This window comes from Mirounga leonina, unplaced genomic scaffold (assembly GCF_011800145.1).
Source record: "Mirounga leonina isolate KUSES-001 unplaced genomic scaffold, KU_Mleo_1.0 Mir_150, whole genome shotgun sequence".
Classification (NCBI taxonomy): domain Eukaryota; kingdom Metazoa; phylum Chordata; class Mammalia; order Carnivora; family Phocidae; genus Mirounga; species Mirounga leonina.
This window is the reverse complement of record NW_023270374.1, coordinates 27,049,395-27,073,856: the sequence shown is the minus strand read 5'-3', so window position 1 is coordinate 27,073,856 and position 24,462 is coordinate 27,049,395. Positions and strand designations below refer to the sequence as shown.

The following is a 24,462-nucleotide window of genomic DNA, read 5'->3' as shown; positions in this document are numbered from 1 at the left end:
GTCTCTCATTCTCTCTCTCTCAAATTAAAAAAAAAAAAAATTTAAAGATTTTATTTATTTGACAGAGAGAGACACACTGAGAGAAGGAACACAAGCAGGGGCAGAGAGGGAGGGAGAAGCAGGCTTCCCGCTGAGCAGGGAGCCTGATGCGGGGCTCAATCCCAGGACCCTGGGATCATGACCTGAGCCGAAGGCAGATGCTTAACGTCTGAGCCAACCAGGTGCCCCGGATAAATAAAATCTTTAAAAAACAAAACAAAACAAAAAAAACCTGGGCATTTTAAATAATATAATGTGGCAACTTTGGAAATCAGATCTGTCCTTTCTCAGAATTATTATTTCTCTGTTTAGTGACCTTTCTGAATTCTGTAAAGTCTGTATTCTTTGTTGTGTGGTCTCTGCTCAGTTAGCTTAGTGGTCAAATAAAGATTGGAGACTTCCTTAAATACTTGGAACCAGTAAGTCTCCTGTTTTTTTTTGTTTTTTTTTTTTTAAGATTTTATATATTTATTTGACAGAGAGAGAGTTAGTGAGAGCAGGAACACAAGCAGGGGGAGTGGAAGACGGAGAAGCAGGCTTTCTGCCGACCAGGGAGCCCGCTGTGGGGCTTGATGTGGGGCTCAATCCCAGGACCCTGGGATCATGACCTGAGCCAAAGGCAGACGCTTAACAACTGAGCCACCCAGGTGCCCCATCATCTCCTGTTTTTTTCTGAGGGACTCTGCACATGTTGGGGCACACCATCAACATTCTGCAGGTTGTTTAACATCTCTGTCTTAAACTTCACTTCCTAAGAGCCTCAAGGTCAACCAGAGGTCTCAGGTCTTTTCTGTTCCTGTACACAGCTCTGTGCATGTGCATGGCCTTCAGATTCACAGGAATATGTCAGACCTTTTCAAAGCCCTTATGAGCTCATTCTCTTGCTTTTCCTTTTAAGCTTTTTTATTAGCCTACTGTTTTCCCCAAGTATTATCCACTACCTCAGGCAGCCATGAAGTTAAACAATTGCCTCTATTTGTTTTCAACCAACGTTCCTGGGGGCACGTTTTTCATATTGGATGAGTTCCAGGACAGCCTTGCAAATGAAGTCTTCCAAAGAACTACTAACAGATCAAATAGTGCTAGTGCTTTGCAAATAAAGCTTTAAGGAGCATCAACCCCATTCAGAAGTCAACTTTTCTCCAGAGAAGACTAATTCTTTTTAGTGAATATTGCTATTTTGAAACCAAACCTGGATGCTAGATGTACTCATTGCCTCCAGGACCTATCAAGACAGGGATGAGAAGTATATGTAAGTGTATACACATACATAAATACACATCTGTTTCTATATTTATATGTATTAAAAACCCATACCAATTATTCTAAATCCATCCTAGTACCACAGGGTTTATTGTACTCTTCTGTCTTTTCATATTTGTTAACTCCTTTCTCTAATAGAAACCCTTAATATTTGTAATAATATATATGCCTATTTGCTCAATCTTAATGTATGTACTGATTTGCTCAAGTCTTTCCCAGATTTAATCAGTCTTTTAAAGCTTAGACTGGACACCCCAACAAAGTGGGAGGAGGCAGAGTATTCAGTAATTATGAACATTCTCTGCTCCTGCTGTCTATGTAAGTAAGTATCCTATTGTATCATGCCACTTTGTAACTTGCAGGCAGTTTGCTAAGGTAGTGTTTATCTTTCGGATTATGGAATTGAATTAGTATCCATGGTATTCAGAATATAGGAGCCAGTGGACCTTTGCAGAGTAGTTTTGGTGACTATGGTTGATCTTCATTATTCACAGATTCTGTATGATTGAATTCATTATACTTGCTAAAATTTATTTGTAATCCCAAAATCAATACTCATGGCACTTTTGCGGTCATTTATGGATATGTGCAGAGGAGTGAAAAATTTGAGCTGCAACATGAAAGTTCCTAGCTGAGATAGATACTTTAACTTCTTATTTTAGCTCTTATACTGTAAACAAGTATCCTTTTCACGGTCTATTTAATGCCATGGTTTTTTTTTTTTGCATTTTTGTGCTTTGTTGGTGATTTCCCTGTTTAATATGGTCCCCAAATGTTAGTGCCATTTAGTGCTATCTAGTGTTGCTAAGTGCAAGAAGGCTGTGATGTTCCTTACAGAGAAAATTTATGTGTTAGCTAAGTTTTGTTCAGGAGTGAGTTACGGTGCTATTGGCCATGAGTTCAATGTTAATGAATCAACTATATATGCATATATATACATATGTAATAAAATAAGATGTCTTTAAACAGAAACACACAAGGTTATGTATTGATTGGTTGATGAAAATGTGACCGGAGGCTTGCAGAAACCTAAGCCTGTATTTACCTTAGGAACAATGGTTCAATATTTACTAACTCAGTGTTTGTGTGCTCTTTATAAAAGAACACCTTGGGGAATAGGAGAATAGACTCCCTGTAAAGCCTTTTCCAGCTCATGAGTAAGCTGAGGAAAATACTATGTATCTTAAAAACCACATGCGGCAACAGGCTGGTCAGTGGACTGATTAAGGTATAGTTGAAAAATTAGTCTGTCAGAGTATTTTGAAATACAAATGTAAAATCACCAGCAATTTACAACACGCACAGGAAATAAAAACGTGAAACCTGTCTTTAAAATTTTGGTTTTGAAGTGTTGGTGAGGCAAAAAGACAATAAAACCAGTTCCCATTTAATTATGGTGTATATATTATCCTAAGTTAAGGCAGTAATTTTAACCATTGGAAATGGCTATAAATGTTTTCCTAAACTTGGGAGTTGAGGTATGCTAATTGTTATAGGCCTAATATGTCAGTATCTGTAAGAGGGAGAGAAATACTTCCACAGATTTATATTCATTTATAAATATAAATCTGGGAGAGGTGCAGAGGAAAATGGGCCAAATAGAGTCAGTAGAACCAGTACCTGGAGTCTGGGGAGACTTCTCGAAGCTAATGAGCTCATGGGTTGGGTAAGAGGGAAGAAGAGAGTCCCAGAGGAACTGACCAGAAGAGGATTAGCTTGTGTGGAGAGGAGCAGTAATTCCCAAACCAGGGAATCTGAGTCAGGTTTTGGATCTGGTGAATGGAGAATACAAGGCAGGGTATGTAAGTATAAAGTTGAGTCTAGAAGGGTCCAGTTGGTAAAGATCAAGTGTTTAAGTTTGACTAAAAGAGCACTTGGAGGCACTACAAGCTTTTGAGAAAGGGAATACCAGGTTCAAAACAATATTTTAAGAAAATGGTTCTTGCTGCTATAACAGTTTGCTGTGAAAAGAGAAGCTTATGTACATAATTCAGTAACAATTGTTAAAATGATGCTTTTTTGTGTGTTTTAGATTTTATTTATTTATTTGACAGAGAGAGAGTGAGCGAGCACAAGCAGGAGGAGCTGGAGAGGGAGAAGCAGGCTCCCCGCTGAGCAGGGAGCCCGATGCGGGACTCGATCCCAGGACCCTGGGATCATGACCTGAGCCAAAGCCAGACGCTTAACCATCTGAGCCACCCAGGTGTCCTGTGTTTCAGTATTCTTGAGATGCTTTTACAAAATGATCCTTGGAACACTCCTGTGAGGTAGCTTTTATTATTCCCACTTTATGTAAGGGAAAATGGAAGTCCAGAATATTGAGTAACTAGTTCAGGGTCACACAGCTATTTAGTAACTGTCTTGGGATTCAAATACCCTTTCTGCTGCACCTCAGTTTCAATTAAGGGTTTGGACGAGAATTGTTGTTGTAGGATTGGAGAAGGAAAGAACAGAGCTGATTGCTTCTTTCTTCTAATAAGAACTGATTTAAAGTATTGGCATAAAACCAAGTAGAACCAAAATTCTAGAGAAAAGTTTTGTTGACGTGGGGAAAAAATATGATGAAATTCTTCAGAAAATCTTTCAGAAGTTTGTATTGTTCCTACTTGTAATTTCCCATTACTTTTCTTCCCCTGCTTTGGGCTTGAATCTGCAGAAGTTTATCCCATATTTACATTTTTAGGAAAGGAACATCGAACGTTGAATGATTCTGGCAAATGATTCAGTGTTAATAAACAAAAAACCAGTAACTGTCTCTTATTTGAATATTATCCCAACAGATCAAATCTCAGCCGAAATAAAATATTTTGAAGCTTTACTTTTCATTTAAAACATAAGGTGTTGTGAGTGGTCTATTAAAAATAGTTACACAGTTTTGGGGTGCCTGGGTGGCTCAGTCGTTAAGCGTCTGCCTTTGGCTCAGGTCATGATCCCAGGGTCCTGGGATCGAGCCCCGCATCGGGCTCCCTGCTCCGCGGGAAGCCTGCTTCTCCCTCTCCCACTCCCCCTGCTTGTGTTCCCTCTCTCGCTGTGTCTCTCTCTGTCAAATAAATAAAATCTTTTTAAAAAATAAATAAAAATAGTTACACAGTTTTGAAACTGCGAGGCACTTTAGAAAGCATCTCTAGGCTTAAAATTCCTATACCTTTCTCCACATCACCCTTACCCTTTCCTGCCTACAGATGAGGAAATGGAGATTCAGATTCAACTTAATATTTATTTGGACATGCTGCAAGGTACATTTGTTGATTTTTCTTAAATCCTGAGAAGTAGGGATTTTTTCTTTATTTTATAGAAGAGGCAACAAAGGCTTGTAGCTCAACAGTGGAGCAGAGAGTCAAATCAGTGCTTTTTGAGTGCAAGTACATGGCTCTTTCCGCAGTACTATGCTGTGTTTTAATTGTTTCAAGACTAGATCATAGAGTGTTAGGAGAGACTTTGGAGATGTTCCTTTTACCCTTTCATCCCATAAATAAGCATGGATTCTGGAGTTGGGCTGCCTGGGTTCAAATCTTAACCCTGTCATTATATTAACTATGTGACCTTGGGAAATTACTTATCCTATCCATACCTCAGTTTCTTTATCCATATGAGATAATGGCAATATTCTTAGGTCATTGGGTGGTGATTGTGAGCTTTAAATGAGTTTATATATGTAAAGTACCTAGAAAAGTGCCCAGCACATATCAAGTGCTCATAAGTATTACTAATAATTGCTATGAGGAACCTGTACATTGTACAGGGTAAACTATTTGTAAAGATCCTATTAGAATAGCTGAGTTTAAACTAGCATCCAGATCTTTGGCTCCTAGTACTGTAGTTTATGTGGTTTTTTTTAAATTAATTAATTTTTATTTATTTATCTTTTAGAGTGTGTGCACATGCGTGTGCACATGAGCGAGGGTTGGGGGTGGGGGGCAGAGGGAGAGGGAGAGAATCTCAAGCAGGTTCCATGCTCAGCATGGAGCCTGAAGTGGGGCTCGCTCTCATCACCCTGAGATCATGACCTGAGCCGAAATCAAGAGTCTGACGCTTAATTTACTGAGCCCCTGGCAAAGGTTTTTAGCAGATGCCCCTGACAGAGTGTTTTTAAACAATTTATGTATCCAGTTCTCATTGTGGCCCTATAAAGCCTATAGGTCAAGTAGAAAGAAACCCTTGGATCCCTCAAAGTTGGTTCCTAGAATAGAGATCTCCAGTACTGTGTACATGAATGTCATTTATACAGTGGAATGTATTTCAGGTTTGTAAAATAAAGCAGGCTTCTCATTTACAAAACGGAGCTCTTCTTTTCCCCAGCCTAGTCTTTTACTTTGGCCGAGGCCTTTCTGAGGTCATTTAATACCAGAGGGGAAAACTGAACTTCAGTCATAACTCTAACAGCCATTTAATCCTCCTCTTTTGTTTTGGAAATCAAATTGGCCTGCTGTGTTTTCCCACCCTAAAAATTTCAGCCCTAGGTTCTTCATCCTTTTGAGGATGATAATGATCCACACGGCTTACTATAAAGAGATTCTGTAAAGATCAGACAAGTCAGTGTTTACAAAAAGGCATTGCAAACTCTTGTTTAAATGATAACCTAATTGTAAAATGCCTGAAGTCTGCTTATTTTGTTACTTTCCTGAGAGGGAACCATGTCCCCCTTTTTGAGTCAGCCATTACTAGAGTTGTTTTGGTTCATGGATCAGGAATAGGCAGGGGTTCATCTTATCCTAAGAGAGATGAGCATGGGGAGGTTTGGTCCTGGTCCTATTTTGGAAGTTCTCTTTTCTTTTTTTCTTAAAAGATTTTATTTATTTATTTGGTGGGGCTCCTGGGTGGCTCGGTCATTAAACGTCTGCCTTTGGCTCAGGTCATGATCCCAGGGTTCTGGGATCGAGCCCCGCATAGGGCTCCCTGCTCTGCGGGAAGCCTGCTTCTCCCTCTCCCACTCCCCCTGCTTGTGTTCCCTCTCTCGCTGTGTCTCTCTCTGTCAAATAAATAAAAATAAAATCTTAAAAAAAAAAAAAGATTTTATTTATTTGACAGAGAGAGAGCATGAGCGGAGAGAGGGGCAGAGGGAGAGGGAGAAGCAGACTCCCAGCTGAGCAGGGAGCCCGACACCGCACTCGATCCCAGGACCCTGGGATCATGACCGGAGCCGAAGGCAGACGCTTAACTGAATGAGCCACCCAGACGCCCCGGAAGTTCTCTTTTCATGTACCCTGTTCTGGCAGGATTTCTACACTTCTATACATGGAGTTGGATATAATTCTTGACAGACATTTTTTTCTTTCTCTAGAGGAACCGGATTAACATTTCCCAGTGGGTTCCAGTATGCAGCCAATTGGTACCTGTGTCTTCTACACAGGGACAGTGGGGCAGGGCTCTGTCTGGTACTTCCCAGGTAAGGTTTGTTGTTTCTTTGGTTGGTATGAAAACCTTAGTGTTTATTTGCAAATGTCATATATTTATAGATTAACCAAACAAATTGTGTGATGGAAAAACCTCATGAGACCACTTCTGGGTCTCTGTGGTGCCAGCTCAGGACTGATTCCCACAGTATGGTGTCTAGGGCGTTGCTTCTAAATACCCCAGCAGTGGAACTTAGCCTAGGATACCATGCTACAGTCTGATGATTTTTATGTTGGGAATGTTTCCAGATATTCGTCTCAGAGTTAACTTCAGTTTTCTTTTTGTAGCCACATTGTGCCACTTTTATTTGGGGTAAGAAATGTTTCTTCCTTTTTTTTTTCTTTTTCTTTTTATGAACACAAAATCCAAAGGAACAATTATTTGAGGCCTTAGTTTACCATTGACCACATGATTCATTACCTTGGACCCTCCTTGAGAGTTTTTTCTCCTGATTTTTGTTAATTATACAAATAATTTAGTAATAAAGGAAATAAAAATCATCCATGACCTCAAATGTGAAAACATCTGCTGTTTTTTTTTCCAGTCCTTATGTGTGTGTGTGTGTACTAATTTTTTCCTTAGATACCTTAACAAATACCCACAGAATTTTTTTTTCTGGTGCGTTTTCACTTATTAGAGCAGACATTATTCATGTTAGATAGATTGCATAATTAAACTTTTTAATGGCTACGTGTTATTCTATTTACTTAGGCTTTGTTTGATATTAAAATTATTTCCAATATTTTTTTGCCATTGTAGACTTTAATATAGTTACCATTTTCTTGATATATAGTTTTTAAAATTTTTAATTATTTATTAAAGATAAGTTACTAGGAGGGTATACCCTGGGTCAATGAGCATGAGCAGTTTCTTTCTCCATAAGGTTGTTTTAATTTATAGTGCCACCAGCAATGTATATATAACTAGTCTTTCATTATTAACTCCTCTGAATTGGGTGTTTTAAAAAAAATTAACTGGGTAGAAAATGTTACCTTGTTTTGCTTTGTTTTTTGTTTTTTTTAAAGATTTTACTTCTTTGACAGAGACACAGAGAGAGAGGGAACACAAACAGGGGGAGTGGGAGAGGGAGAAGCAGGCTTCCCACAGAGCAGGGAGCCAGATGTGGGGCTTGATCCCAGGACCCTGGGACCATGACTTGAGCCGAAGGCAGATACTTAACGACTGAGCCACCCAGGCGCCCCCCCCCCCCCTTGTTTTGCTTTGTATTTCTCTGTTTATCTGTCAGGGCTAAACATTTTTCTATGTTTATCAGTTATATTCTAGTTTGTAAAAATCATAAGCTTGTATCATTTCTCCATTTATCTATGGGAATTTATTTTTCTTACTAATTTATATGAATTCCTTCTGTAGCCACTAACTTCTTTTTCATATTTGATGCAATTAAAAATATTTTTGATATAAAATTGTGTTACAGAATTTATGTAAATATACTATACCAAAATGATTTAAAATAGTGTAATTCCCTGTAAGTAGTATGTAAGCCTTGCCCTTCTTTTTTTTTTTTTTTTAAGATTTTATTTATTTATTTGAGAGAGAGCAAAAGTGAGAGAGATCACAGAGGGAGAGGGAGAAGCAGACTCCCCACCGAGCAGAGAGCCAGATGTGGGACTCGATCCCAGGACCCTGGGATCATGACCTGAGCTGAAGGCAGACGCTTAACCGACTGAGTCCCCCAGGCGCCTCAAGCCGTGCCCTTCTGAGGACGTTTTGTTTGTGCCTGTACTTCCTGGGCTTCTCACTCACCCTGGCCCAGAGTAGGCACTAAATATATGTTGAATGAGTAAAGAATATGTCTGTACAGAGGAGGCATTCTACTTTGTGTAGTCATGCAGCTATTTCTTTTCAGAGTTGGGGTATGTTCTATGCATTTATGCATTGGAAACTTTTAATGGAATTTATCATAGAGTTCTAAGTCATTTGTTTTTGTGCATACATAGGTGGTGGAGGGGGAAGCTCATTATGTGACTCTCAGACTTGTGCCTCGTTCTGTGAATCAATAAACATTTCTTGAGTACCTAGTATGTACCAGGTACTGTATTAGGTTCTTGGACAGCATTAAAGCAGATCATCCATGTAAATAACTTAGGGTGGCTTATCTCATGCTGACAAGATGTAATTTTAGCCAATGTAAATAAACTGGACATTTTGTCATATTGATAAAATGTGCCTCATTGACACATTTTCCCACTTTGAGGACCCCTGGTTGGAACTCTGGTTTTCCTCAGGTACATGTCTGACAGGGAGACAGATTTAGCTCAGAATGGAGAAGAACTTTGTGTTAATTAGAATTGTGGGGTCATGGAATGTGTGGCCTGCATTTTTATTTTTTTTTTAAGATTTTATTTATTCATTTGAGACACAGAGATACAGAGAGAGAGAGCATGAGCAGGGAGAGAGGGAGAGGGAGAAGCAGGCTCCCTGCTGAGCCAGGAGCCCGACGTGGGGCTTGATCCCAGGACCCTGGAATCATGACCTGAGCCGAAGGCAGACGCTTAATCATCTGAGCCACCCAGGCGCCCCTGCATTTTGACATAGTAAATTTCCTGTTACTGGAAGTATTCAGGCAATGATTAGAAGACTATATGTTAAGGGCACAACATAAAAGAATTCTTCATTGGTTGAGTGATAGTATCAGATGATCTCCAAAGTAATGTCCAATGCTATAATCCTGTTACCATTTTCAAAAAGCTAGGGACAGTGTATTCTCATCTCTGTCTTTCCTAAATAACCTTTTGAAGTTCTGTCATACTTTGATGAGTCTACTTTAAAAACATTTTTTTTAGGAGCGCCTGGGTGGCTCAGTAGGTTAAGAGTCTGCCTTTGGCTTAGGTCGTGATCCTGGGGTCCTGGGATCGAGCCCCGTGTCGGGCTCCCTGCTGAGCAGGGAGCCTGCTTCTTTGTCTCCTTCTGCCTCTGCCCCCCGCTATGTTCTCACTCATTCTGCTCGCTCTCAAATAAATAAATAAATAAATCTTAAAAAAAAAACAACGAAACAGGGTGCCTGGGTGGCTCAGTCAGTTAAGTGTCTACCTTTGGCTCAGGTCATGATCCCAGAGTCCTGGGATCGAGCCCCATGTCGGGCTCCCTGCTCAGCGGGGAGCCTGCTTCTCCCCTGCCTGCTGCTGCCCCTGCTTGTGCTCTCTCCCTCTCTCCCACTCTCTCTGTGTCAAATAAATAAAAAATCTTAAAAAAAACCCCAAACAATAAAAACTCTTTTAAATTTTGAAATAAATTACACTTACAGAAAAATTGTAAAAATAGTAGGGTTCCTGTATACCTTTCGCCCAGTTTTCTATAATGCTAATATGTTCTATAGCCATAGTGCAATTATTGAAACTAGGAAATTAACACTGATATAATACTATTAACTAATCTATGTAATTTAGTCCAATTTTACCAGTCTTTTTTCCACTAATGTCCTTTTTTTGGTTCTTCAATTTGAGTTTGTTTAATATTTTCTTATAATTAGGTTATGCAGTTTTGGCTAAAGTGATTTTCCCTTCTCAGTGCATAATTACAGGGGATATATGATGGCAATATGTATTGTTACTGGTGATGTTAACTTTGATTACTTGATTATTAAATTGGTGTCTGTCAGGTTTCCCTACTATAAACTTACTATTTTCCCCTTTGTAATTAATAAGTACCTTGTGAGAAGATACTTAGAATCTATGCAGATATCCTGTTTCTCAGCATACTTCTGCTCACTACTTTTAATACCCACCAGTGGTTCTTTTTTTAAGATATATAATATTAATTAATTAATTATTTTAAAAGTAGGGGCACCTGGGTGGCTCAGTTGTTAGCACCCCTACTTTTAAAATAATAAATAAATAAATAAATAAAGTTGTATTAATAAAAGTATTAATAAATAAATAAAAGTTGTAGTTAGAAAAAACACATAGCATTAAATTTACTATGTTAACCATTTTTAAGTATATAGTTTAGTAGTGTAAAGTATATTCACATTGTTTTTATTTTTATTTTTTTAAAAGATTTTATTTATTTATTTGACAGAGAGAGACACAGAGAGAGAGGGAACACAAGCAGGGGGAGTGGGAGAGGGAGAAGCAGGCTTCCCGCTGGAGCGGGGAGCCTGATGCTGGGCTCAATCCCAGGAACCTGGGACTAAGACCCGAGCCGAAGGCAGGTGCTTAACGATTGAGCCACCCAGGCGCCCCGTATATTCACATTGTTGTACAATAGATCTCTAGAACTTTTTCATCTTGCTAAAATGAAATTCTATACCCATTAAACACTAATTCACCCCACCCCACCTCTGGCGCAACCACATTTCTACTTTCTGTTTCTATGATTTAGACTATTTTGGATACTACATATGAGTGGAATCATATAGTATTTGTGCCTTTGTGACTTATGTTGCTTAGCATAATGTCCTTAAGGTTCATCCATCCTTTTTTAAGGCTGTGTAATTTTCCATTATATGTATATACCACATTTGCTTTATCCATTTTGATGGACATTTGGGTTGTTTCCACATCTTGGCTATTGTGAATAATGCTGCAGTGATATAGTGTGCAAATATCTCTTCAAGGTCTTGCTTTAAATTCTTTTGGATGTATACCCAAAAGTGAGATTACTGCATTATGTGGTAATTCTATTGATGATTCTTGACTGCAATAATCATTACTGTGGTGTTTGTATAATGATGATTTTCTATTTCCGTCATGACTATTATATTTATGCTTGGAATTCTACTGTAAGGAAGAGTTGTTACTTCTCCATTTATTTATTCAATTATTTATATCAGTATGAGCTCATGGATATTTATTTCCCTCTATGAGTTGTAATTCATCTTGCGTATTATTAATTTTGTTGATCAAATTGTCCCAGGTTTGGCTCTTAGGAACTCCTTCAAGTTCCTTTCTACATGCTTTCATCATTTTTGAACATTCTTTGTTTCCTAGCACCACAAGATGTTTCAAGTTCATGTTGTATTTTCTTTCCTTTAGCCCTAGATTCAGCAATTTCTTTAAGGAGCCCTGGTTCCTTTAACTGGAGAATGGTATTTCGTGTGTTTAGAAATTAACATATTTGTGTTCAGCGTGCAGACCATATGTCATTGACCTCTACTTAAGTTTTTGAAAGCAGCTTGATATAGGGGAAAGAAGATAGCTCTGAATATATGTTTAATCCCTCAATGAACTTTTCTTCTTTGGGCCTTAGTGTCCTCATTTCTTTTTTTTTTTTTTAAGATTTTATTTATTTATTTGACAGAGAGAGACACAGCGAGAGAGGGAACACAAGCAGGGGGAGTGGGAGAGGGAGGAGCAGGGAGCCTGATGCGGGGCTCGATCCCAGGACCCTGGGATCACGACCTGAGCCGAAGGCAGACGCTTAATGACTGAGCCACCCAGGCGCCCCTAGTGTCCTCATTTCTAAAATGGGAGAAAATAGTATCAACTTTGTAGAGTTGTTGTGAGATAATTTAAGTAAAATGTCAAGCATATAGGTGCGGAGTATATAGGAGATCTTCAGTAAATTGTAATTGCTGTTTTTTTTGCTGTCTGTATGTTCATGCTACTTGGGTAAGTTTTATTCTCACTGTATAAATTGAAACTTAAAAAAAAAAATTGTCCTAAAACTACCTCAAGTTGCAAGCTTTCCCTGGGTCTTAGTTTCCTCATCTGTGAAATGAAAAGGTTGGACTTAGAGCTATGAGATTTTTTCCAGCTCAACTGTTGTTATTCTTAGTTCTTCAGTTGCTTTTTCTCCAAGCTCAACAGCCTCAATTCATTTTAACCTTTCCACTAGGACCTTTTATTCATCTCTTTGATCATTCCTGTGGTTCTTTTCTGGACCTTCTCCAGATTATCCTTCTATTTAAACAAACAAACAAACAAACAAACACAACAACAACAACAACAAAAACCATTGGAAAAAAATCCACCTAAGTTTTATTGAGTGCTGACTCCATGCCCAGAATGATATTGAGCAATGGATGGAAGATAAAAGAAGTATAAGATAGACTGTGCCCTGGGAGAGCTTATAGTTTTGCTAAAAGGATCAGTTAGGTACACTGTGATATTCCCAAATTGCTGGAGTCCTTCCTTCCTTCCTTCCTTTTCTTCCTTTTTTCTTTTTTCCTTTCTCTTCCCTTCCCCACCCCGCCCCTCCCTTCCCTTCCTCCCTCTTTCTTTCAGATCAGGGAGGTCTCTTTACTTTCAGAACCTTTCTGAAAGCAAAAGAAAAAAATAAGGGTCAAATCTTATATTTATTTTAATGAGGGGCTGCCTGCAAAAGAGCTTATCATTGGAGTTGTCTGGAATAGGTCTTTGCATTTATGTTATGCCTTATAGCTTGCTTATCTTTTTCATGTACACTTTTATTTGGTTCTCAAAACAGATTTATAGGGGCGCCTGGGTGGCTCAGTTGGTTAAGCGACTGCCTTCGGCTCAGGTCATGATCCTGGAGTCCTGGGATCGAGTCCCACATCGGGCTCCCTGCTCGGCAGGGGGTCTGCTTCTCCCTCTGCCCTCTTCCCTCTCATGCTCTCTGTCTCTCATTCTCTCTCTCTCAAATAAATAAATAAAATCTTAAAAAAAAAAAAACCAAAAAAGATTTATGACAAGCAGAGCTGGTTGTTCTGCTTCTGTGCTTTTCTCTTCTATTCTACTGTGCTTCCTCCACTTTGACTTCTTACCTTCTCTATTCTGCCCACTTCTTAAGGCTTCTTTGTGAAGTCTTTTTGGATGACTATGTAATTCTTTTCCCCTCCAAATTTCTATAGTTTACACTGTTTATTACACACCTTTAAGCATTTTTGTACATTGTATTGAAGTATAATAAAAATATAGATAAGGCATAAATCATAAGTGTACAGGTCAATGAATCATTACAAAGTGAACTAACCAGCACCCAGATCAAGAAATAGAACCCAGGAAGCTCCTTGAGCCCCCAGTCACTACCCATAGCCAAGGTTAACCGCAGTCTTCACTTTGAATATCATAAAATAGTTTTGCCTTTTAAACATACAGTATGTACTCTGTATGTACAGTATGTCTGCTTCATCAGTATTGCTCTGTGTAGTAATAGTTTATTCATTCTTACTTTTGTGTAGCATTTTATTATATAAATATACCATGACTCATTTACGTATCTATTGATGGCATTTATATTGTTTCCAATTTGAGCTGTTAATAATAGTGCTGCTATGAACATTCTTTTTTTTTTTGCTATGAACATTCTTAAAAATGGTTTTTGGTAAACATATGTACACTTTTCTGTTGGTGTATATACTTAGAAGTGGAATTGCTGAGTTTTATAGAATGTGCATACATTCAGCTTATGTAGATACCGCCGAGTAATTTTCCGAAGTGATTGTACCATTTTACACTCCCACCAGCAATGTATGAGAGTTCTGGTTGCTCTGCCTCTTCGCTAACACTTCTGTGTATGTGTGTGTGTGGGGGTACATGATCTTTAACCATTTTATTTATTTTTATTTTTTATTTTTATTTTTTTAAGATTTATTTATGAGTGAGTGAGAGAGAGAGAGCATAAACAAGGGGAGGGGGCAGAGGGAGAAGGAGAGAGAGAATCTCCAGCAGACTCCCACTGAATGCCAAGCCCCGATGTGGGGCTTGATCCCATGACTCTGAGATCATGACGTGAGCTGATCAAGAGTTGGATGTTTAACTGACTGAGCCACCCAGGCGCCCCTTTAACCATTTTAAAATGTGATATTTGGTTCCGTTTCTTGTGTAGTGAGTCTTCTTTCTGTTCTCCGTAAGACTATGAGCTGCTTGAGGATAGGAATTGTTTGTATCCTAAAACCTCACGCAAAGGCTTGCATATTGTGGGCGTTTAATAAAGTTTGGGTGAATGAAGCATGTATACATGGTGTGTATGTAATTAAAGACAGAAGGAAATAATAAGAAGTAGCCATAGAAGTGGTTGGGTTTGTTCATTCAACAAATATTTGAGTGTTTCCCATATCTAACACACTGTATTTGATTCTGGTAATATGCCTGGTTTCTACCCTCATGGTTCTTTTTGGTAGTGGTGATAGAAAATAAGCAAGTTTCAAAAATATATAATTGTACATTATAATGAGTACTATGAATGAAATGAACAGGCCACTGCTGTGATAGAGAATAATGGGATGATAAGAAACTGTCTTAGATAAAATGGCCAGAGAAGGCCTCTTTGAAAAAGTGACATTTGAGTATTGCAGGGTATTTTTTTTTTCTTTTACAAAAAGTTGTTTATTGGTATCTTTTCATTTTAAAGAAAGGAAAAATTGATGTCTTTAAAGGTCAAGGGAATCTTTTTTTGGGGGCAAGAACAACAAATAGTAAATGTGTATATTTATAGATATGTGTAGGTATGGGGAAACTAGGTGGTGTTCTTGGTACTATATACCTAGTTACTTCAGTATTACAAATAGTGTTAAATGTTAACTCATGAATAATGGTAGGACAGAAATATAGCAGTTGGTGAGACAATCACACAGGAATCCATTGGTTACTCCTGGAGCTATGGGAGAAGAGAAGGATCATGTAATCTAGTAAAAGAGAATTTGTGCCAAGCACAGCTAGTTGAAATTGTTGCCGGTTGTTCTTTGAACCTGTTTGAGTGCTTTGTGTTCTAGATAAACCATTATATTGATGTATGTAATGTAATGGGAGGTGTTCTGTGTTTAGTCTGTTTTACAAAGCCTCCTTAATACCTATGAATTAAAGTGTAAGTGTCCTTGGGACTGACAAGGAAAATCCTAACTAATTCTTTAATATCCTTATTTGGAAAGAAAAGTACATGGTAACTCTAAATTAGAAATTCTGTTTTTCCCTCATTAGGATTAAAGAAAAAAATCATTTTCATTTCATGTTTTCCCTCTCTTCTTGGAATAAACCAGAATTGAAGGGGTAACCCTCCTTCTGCTCCCTCACCCCTTTTTAGTAAAGGTAATAGAACATTACTGAGAATTTGGAGACTATTCCTAAATTCATCCATAATTCTACTACCTTAACAAAATAACTCTTTAATTTCTGTATGTTTCTAGAGATGCCCATATGCATTCATGTTTTTACCTATAATTTTATACATTTAAGTGTTTTCATGTTGCCAGGAATAATGAGCTTTAATGTAAACTATGGACTTTGGGTGATAATGATGTGTCAGGGTAGGTTCATCTATTGTAAGAAATGTCCTGTTCTGCTGGGGAGTGTTGATACTGGAGGATGTGAGTGTAGGAAGAAGGGGTTTATGGGAGTTCTCTGTACTTCCTGCTCAGCATTGCTGTGAACATAAAATGGTTTTAAAAAATAAAGTGTATTAAAAAAATCTCAATGACTATCTGATTTTCCATTGAGTGACTTTACTGTAATTTAATTAACCATCTTATTGGACTCCCTTCCCCCCCTCCCCAGTTTTCAGTCTTGTGAATAATGCTACAGTGAGGCTCTCTTACATGAAATTTTTTCCCTTGGGAATTTATTTTCAAAACTATGTTTATTGGTCTTGATTTTAATACCAACCTAATAGTGTTATGGTGAGTACTAAAGAGGCAATATATGTAAGGCACTTAGCATAGTACCTGGCACATGAAAATTGTAAATAATGGCTGTTTTATTACCAAAGTGCATTCAAGTGCAATGGGAACATAAAAGGAAGGCAATTCTGATCTGAACAACAATGATGTTGGTGATTATGGTGAGGATGGAAGCTTCTATTTATTGAGTATTTTGTGAAAGGTACTTTACATGTGTTATCTTCTTCAGTCCTCCCTACAACTGAGGTTCGGTAAGTTGCTCATGGCCACCCAGCTTATATGTGGCAGAAGCAGGCTTTAAACTTAAAATTGACTGTTAAGAGTCTTTTTTTTCCTCCCTTATACCACACTGCTGCCAATGTTTAGGTAGGTCTTTATTGCAATTCTAATTCTTAGAGTTGACTCAGATTTATTTAGTTCCAGGTTTCCAGGACCGAATCCTTTTATTTATTCAGGTATCCAACAGATGTTTATTGAGTACCTGCTGCATACCAGACACAATTTTAGGTGCCCATCTTGGATTCTTTTAGTGATCAGATCACCAGGAACTAGGTTAAGCAAAGCTGGAAAGATGCTATAGTCTTTACTTTGAAGCAGCTCTGCTCAAGAGTAATGCTCTCTGTTGCTTACATCTGTTTTTTTTTAATCCCCCAGTGGCCTCAGATGAGCCAGTCCCTAGAATGTGGTGGATCAGAACAGATTCCTGGGATAGATGTTCAGTGGGGGAGGAAGTATCACACCACAAATAAGGTGAGAATTATTAGTGTTTTCTACATTATAGACTGCTTTCACACAGGTGTTCTTATTTGAACCTCAGCGAAATTGTTAGCTGGATGAAGCAGGGAATTTTTTTTTTTTTTTAAAGATTTTATTTATTTATTCGAGAGAGAGAGAAAGAGAGAGAGAGAACACATGAGAGGGGATAGGGTCAGAGGGCGAAGCAGACTCCCTGCTGAGCAGGGAGCCCGATGTGGGACTTGATCCAGGGACTCCAGGATCATGACCTGAGCCGAACGCAGTCGCTTAACCAACTGAGCCATCCAGGCGCCCCAAAGCAAGGAATTTTATTGAATGCAGAAGGTGAGGCTCATGGAAGTGAAGTGACTTGCCTGAGGTCACAAGGATAGGAATTGTTTGTATCCCTTTTTTTTTTTTTTTTTTTTAGATTTTATTTATTTATTTATTTGACACAGAGAGACCCAGCGAGAGAGGGGACACAAGCAGGGGGAGTTGGAGAGGGAGAAGCAGGCCTCCCACGGAGCAGGGAGCCCAACGCGGGGCCCGATCCTAGGACGCTGGGATCACGACCTGAGCCGAAGGCAGACGCCTAACGACTGAGCCACCCAGGCGCCCCGAATTGTTTGTATCCTAAAACCTCAACTGAATATTTGAACCTAAAGCTTCTGATCCTGTGTCCTGTATTTCTTCTGTTGTACTGCCTTGCTTGGAAAACACTTCAGAGAAAAAAGTTGTTACGGATTTTTTATATGTTAAAAGTAATGTAAAGATTTTTATATGTTAAAACATATGTGTTTAACGTAATTAACTTCTGGAGAATTTCTTATTGATTATATAGCCTGCCTTCATTTGGAGAGGCTTAGCATTAGAATAGGTTTTTCTTAGAGTTTATTTGCAAGTTTATGTGTTATAATAAAAAATACAAGTTTAGGAACATTTATTCAGTGCTTGCTTTGGTTGATTATGATTTTGAATGACTTTTGACTGCTTTCAGACAGGAGTTTTCTTTCCTTTTCCTGTTATGTTAAAAACACAGAGCATTCCTCTTCTCAGAATTCTTCTCTGAGAGATGCGGGTCAAGATTGCCTTTTAAAAGTACTCTTTGGGATGCCTGGTTGGCTCAGATGGTTAAGCGTCTGCCTTCAGCTCAGGTCGTGATCCCAGGGTCCTGGGATCGAGTCCCGCATCGGGCTCCCCGCTCAGTGGGAGCCTGCTTCTCCCTCTCCCTCTCTCTCTGTCTCTTAGGAATAAATAAATAAAATCTTAAAAAAAAAAAAAAAAAGTACTCTTTTCCATAGAACTTTTATTCTGATAGCTCACATCTGTCATTTCCTCAACATGGGTTCATAGGCATATAGGCAGTGAGGTGGCTCTGAAATTTGAAGGATACCTATTAGAGTTCCAGATGTATTTGCACTGAGTGATAAGATGCCCAGAAAAATGAGAATTAAAAATTCTAGGTGAAAAAAAAAATCTAAGCAATAAAAAATACCCTTAGATCTAATAAGAAACAAAAGCATTCTTTTTTTAAAAATTCTTTTGTGGGGTGCTCGGTGGCGCAGTTGGTTACGCATCCGGCTCTTCGTTCTGGCTCAGGTAGTGATCCTCAGGGTGGTGAGATAGAGCCCCACGTCAGGCTCCATACTCAACGAGGATTTTCTCTCTGTGGGGGCACCTGGGTGGCTCAGTTGGTTAAGCGACTGTCTTCAGTTCAGGTAATAATTACAGGGTTCTGGGATCCAGCCCCTTGTGGGGCTCCCTGCTCAATGGGGAGTCTGCTTCTCCCTCTCCCTCTGCCCCTCCCCCTGCTCGTGCTCTTTCTCTCCAAAAAAAAAGACTTTTTCTCCCTCTGCCCCCCCAAATAAATAAATAAATCTTTTTATTTTTATTTTTATTTTAAAGATTTTATTTATTTATTTATTTGACAGAGAAAGAAGCAGAGGGAGAAGCAGGCAGAGGGAGAGGGAGAAGCAGGCTCTCCGTGGAGCAGGGAGCCCGATGCGGGACACAATCCCAGGACCCTGAGATCATGACCTGAGCCGAAGGCAAACGCTTAACCGACTGAGCCACCCAGGCACCCCAAATAAATCTTTTTAAAAAATTATCTTGCAACTAATTTTGTCCCCTTCTTTTTGATGAAATAGCTTTCTACTACCAAGGATTCCCCACAGCCTGTTGAGGAGAAGGTTGGTGCCTTCACGAAGATAATAGAAGCCATGGGATTTACAGGACCTTTGAAATACAGTAAATGGGTAAATTCTTTTTAAATTCTTCTCATTTTCTTTTTGGGCTTTGGGCCTTCTGCTCCTAATAGGTTTTTTGTAAAGCTTCTGCTTTGCTTTTGTGAAATTCGTACATTATTTTGAGAGCTTCGAAATGTGTTGTCCCTCCCCCCAGCCCCCATTCTGAGTCAAATCTATGTAATATGTGGATCTGGAATACTTTGTTCCCTTAACCTGATTCCTGAGAAGTATCTCAGGACAAGTCAAGCCAATAAGACTGGGCTTTCCAGGCTCTTGCTACATGATTGGCCATACAAATGAGTTCTAAGGAAGTAGATGGGCCAAATGTTCGGATGGGTAGCATTCTTAAGAAATATTACTCTTTGATGAATCCATATTCATAAATGATTTTTTTTTGCTAGGTCATTATGGTGACTTTTGTTAAAATTTTACTAATAAGCATTTTTAAATTAATTCTGTAATTTAATATAATTCTTACTATGGAGGGATATTTGCTAGCTATGTCATTCCTAGTCAAGTCTTGGCCTAGCACATTATTTGCTATAAATTCATGAATGTCTTCTCTGCATCAGGTGCATATTTGCCCCTGGGTTTTTATAACAATGCCTCTAACCAATTAAAGTAATAAAATATTAGCCCAGTTATCTCCTGGTGCTAGCATTTCTCTCTAACTTTATAGCAGAAGTGCCTTTTAATACTTCTCAAGGTTGCTACAATGTTAGATAAGTCTAATCAGTCATAAGTTATATGTTAATCAAAGCAAGTCAACACAAAGCAGTAGGGAGGACTTTTCTAGAAAACATCATAGCTTTGCCCCAAATGATCAAATAATGTCAGTTATACCATTTTAACAGGATGGATTCAAATTAGAATTTCAATTTTATTACAGACTTTACTTGTAGTTTCTCCTTGCAAGGTCTGGTTCTCTTCCTAACAATTCTCACTGTAGCAAGTATAGGCTTTTCCCTATAATCTCTTTTTTACATAAATTCTGGAAAGCAAGTGGTGATTCCACAAACATTTTGTTTTTAAGGGGCTTTGAAAAGTATAGAAGATAACACATATACTAGGTAATAATGATGTTCTTGAGACCCTACGATTATGAAGTGCCTTCTTAATCATCAGCGAAATATTAGTTATATTCATTAAAGTTATCTTTTTTACATCTTAATCTTTTGGCAAATGATAATCATTGGTATATTTGGTAATGTGTTTAACAAGAATCTTTTATGAAAAAAAGATTTGTGATTATGGCATTTGGATTAAAAAACTTAAAATACGTGTTTTGTTTGAAAATTAGAAATTAATTAAAAGAAAAGGGAAGTGAGAGCAGAAAAAAAAAGGAAAAATGTACTGTTTTATTCATTTCTTTTTTTTTTTTTAAACATTTTATTTATTTATTTGAGAGAGAGAATGAGATAGAGCATGAGGGGGGGAGGGTCAGAGAGAGAAGCAGACTCCCTGCTGAGCAGGGAGCCCGACGTGGGACTCAATCCCGGGACTCCAGGATCATGACCTGAGCCGAAGGCAGTCGCTTAACCAACTGAGCCACCCAGGAGCCCTGTTTTATTCATTTCTTGATGGTTGAGTTCCACTTGGTTGCTACTCTTGCTTTGTCTAGTCTTTTTTTTATAATTCCAGAGGGAAAGTTGGCTACCATTTGGAGGATTACTAAATCATCAGGAAAATTTCTTCACTGTTGTAGTTTAAGTTAGCCTTTGATTTTTCTTGGTTCCTTCGTGACCTCAACTAAGTACCTAATATTTGCATTTTAAAAGGCTTTGTGATGTGGCAGTGTCCACTTTCTGTAACCTTCATTTTTTAATTTGTGATATCAAAACATCAAAGTATGACATTCTAGTATAATTTGGGTGGGAAAACATAGGTATAACTTTCCATTTTGAAAGATTGCAAGCCCTGGGTGCCTGGGTGGCTCAGTCGGTTAAGCTTCTGCCTTCAGCTCGGGTCATGGTCCTAGGGTCCTGGGATTGAGTCCCATGTTGGGCTCCCTGCTCAGCGGGGAGTCTGATTCTCTCCCTCTGCTGCTCTCTCTCTCTTTCAAATAAATAGATAGACAGATAGATAGATAGAAACATGGAAAGAAAGATTGCAAGCCTTTTTCAGTAAGTGTTGACTTAGTTATCTTTGACTAGACACTTGGATTGCCCTGGAAAGATCTTTGAGTTTTGTGTTTCCACATGTCTTTCATTAGGGAGTAAAATATCTGCTTGACATCAGCAGTATCAACCATCTTTCCTCCATTTTTTTCTGTAACATTTTCTTTTTTTTTTTTTTTTTTAAAGATTTTATTTATTTATTCATGAGAGACAGAGAGAGAGAGAGAGAGAGGCAGAGGGAGAAGCAGGCTCCCAAGGAGCAGGGAGCCCGATGTGGGACTCGATCCCAGGACCCTGGGATCATGACCTGAGCCGAAGGCAGACGCTTAACCATCTGAGCCACCCAGGCGCCCTCTTCTGTAACATTTTCATATGTAGTTTCATTTTTCTTCTAGATTCATATTTAGGAATTTAAATGTAGCTTTTTCTTACCTGTTTGTCCTGAAATAATCATTCTTTTCCATTATCTTTATGTAGCAATATCAGGTAAGACAAGGACGACATTTCCCAGGTTCAGTCACATGTCATAGAATAGGCAGTTTCCAGATTAGCATAAAGCCAAAAAATTATTTCTGTTCTGAAGGATACTATCAAACTGGAATGCATTCAGAAGTGGGCAGTGATGGGGCGCCTCGGTGGCTCAGTCAGTTAAGCGTCTGCCTTCAGCTCAGGTCGTGATCCCAGGATCCTGGGATCGAGCCCTATGTCAGACTCTCTGCTTGGCGGGAGCCTGCTTCTCCCTCTCCTTCCCGCTTGTGCTCTCTCTCCCTGTCTCACTATCTGTCTCTCTCTCTCAAACAAATAAATAAAATCTTAAAAAAAAAAGTGGGTAGTGAGCCTTGTGAAGGCTTCAGAAACCGTGTTGGATGAAGAGTGGTTGAAGGAAATAGGTATGCTTACCCTGGAGAAGAGAGGACATGATGGTTCTTCTCGGGTATTTAAAAAGTAAAAAAATAAAAAATAAAGAGACTTAATCTAACTAAAGTATTCCACTGGGCGGTGGATATTTCATGAATGTTACATGAAGCAGATTTACATTCATAAAACAAAAATCTAACAAGAACTGTCCTTCAGGGGGATAGGTAACCTCCCAAGGTCATTGGACTTGTTTCAGCAGTGGCCCAGATGGTTGACTATGAATCAAGAATGCTGTAGAAGGAATTCCAGTACAGAATAGAAGGTTCAAATGACTTCAAAGCCCCTCCAACTCTCACACAGCTGTTAGGGCAAACCTTTTATTGCATTCATTTTTCATCTTGTAAGATGGCATAAGATGCATCAGTCAGTGGGAGAGCTGATTTTCATTTCTTTCTTTTTTTTTTTTTTAAGATTTTATTTATTTATTTATTTGAGAGAGAGAGAGAGAGAGAGAGAAACAGCATGAGAGGGGATAGGGTCAGAGGGAGAAGCAGGTTCCCCGCCGAGCCAGGAGCCCGATGTGGGACTCGATCCCAGGACTCCGGGATCATGACCTGAGCCGAAGGCAGTTGCTTAACCAACTGAGCCACCCAGGCGCCCCTGATTTTCATTTCTTAAAGCTGTCTGAGGTGCTTGTGTTTTCATCAGGGACACTGATGAAGTCTTCCAGAGTTAGAATGAAATAAACATGAAGCGTTCTGAGAACCAGAACAATTTGTATTGACTGGGTGGAATTTAGTCCACCTACCTCTTTAGCTTATATTAATGCATGAATCTTGGAAGAAATTCATTCCCCAAGTTGTTATTTCCAGTCCCTCTGTGATGGTCTTAGGGGACTTGCTTTAGACATTTGTCCAGGAAAATGGCTCACCCAAGTATAAAGGCTTGGCTTCAGTGCAGGAAAAGTGAGGAACTATAAAATGCTCCTGATTGCCACATTATGAGCAGTGTATAAATAACTGGCCAGTCTGGTGAAGTCTTCATTATTTGTAATGAAGGCTTTCTTCATGAACATGTTGTGGGGGAAAACCTTCTCAAGGGAAGATTTGGGTCTTGGTGACAAATCTGCCTTTCTCAGGCAGAATGATTAATTATGAACCTAGAGAACTCTCTATGTGAGAATCTGAAGGAAACTGTGGAGTTAGAGAAAAAAATCCAAGCCATTAGGAATTTTACTTAAAATTGTAAATGTGTTGACATTTATATACCACTACCCATACTTGACAGATATTATTTTGCCATATTTGCTTTAGTTTTATTTTTTCCAAGATAAACTTTTACAGAAAATAAACCAGCCCATTTCTCCTTTCTTCTCTTTCTCCACCACGGTAATTACTGTTCTAAAGTTGATTTTTGTCATTCCCTTGTACATTTTTGTTCTTTTACCACTCATATATTATCCATAAACAACATACATACTATTATGTATTGTATTCATAAAAACTATATAAGTGGTATCTCACTTTTCAACCTGTTTTTATTAGTCAACATTATGTTTTTGAATGGAGATCTGATTTTTTTCATTTCCACTGCTTAATAGCTTCACATTATATAATTAAACTACAGCTTAACTATTCCTCTACCAAAGAAAGCTGTTTTAGCTTTTTCATAATGACAGTACCTTTTAAATTGTGCAGGAGTTCCTTGAGAGAGAGATGGAATTACTGGGTACCAGTCTATGAATATTTTTAACTGTATTAAATTATAATCATCAGTTGTTTTATCAGTTTATATGTCCATCAGCTAGGGTTTTAAGGTTCAGTATCATTTCCAACACTTGATACTGTCGAATGGTTTAATGTTTACCAATTAGATGGTGTGAAATGGCATTTTTGATTTAATTTGCATTCCTTTGGTTACTAATAAAGTTGAGTGTCTTCTTCTATGTTTACAGGCAAAAAAAAAAATTTATCAGTGTGTCTATAGTTGAGGTAGGCGGTAGGCTTCATGAAAGCAGGAGTTTTTGACTTCTTTGTTTACTGCTCTATTCCCAACATCCAGATCCACATCAGGTGCTTGAGTTAGGTACGCAATAAACTATTTGTTGACTGAAGTGAAGAGCTAATAGATGTCCTAAACTCCCTGTCTCAAGCATAGAAATAGGCTGGTCAAAGCGAAATCATTGGCATAACAATATGAGGATATCATTAGTTTGATGATGGTACAGACCAGTACTTCCCAAAATGTGTTCTGTGTCAAGTACTTCCTAGAGCTG

General features: G+C 38.6%; 1 protein-coding gene across 4 annotated transcripts in view; it reads left to right on the top strand.

The window, feature by feature from the left end:
• Nucleotides 1-24,462, top strand: part of LOC118011419 (ubiquinol-cytochrome-c reductase complex assembly factor 1) — a 95,539-nt gene that overhangs the window by 6,354 nt on the left and 64,723 nt on the right. For all 4 annotated transcript variants that reach the window (XM_035006188.1, XM_035006186.1, XM_035006189.1 and 1 more), the window contains exons 2-4: nucleotides 6,584-6,688; nucleotides 16,886-16,981; nucleotides 19,114-19,221. In XM_035006188.1, the coding sequence (XP_034862079.1) occupies nucleotides 6,584-6,688; nucleotides 16,886-16,981; nucleotides 19,114-19,221 (309 nt within the window). The remainder of the gene's footprint in view (nucleotides 1-6,583; nucleotides 6,689-16,885; nucleotides 16,982-19,113; nucleotides 19,222-24,462) is intronic.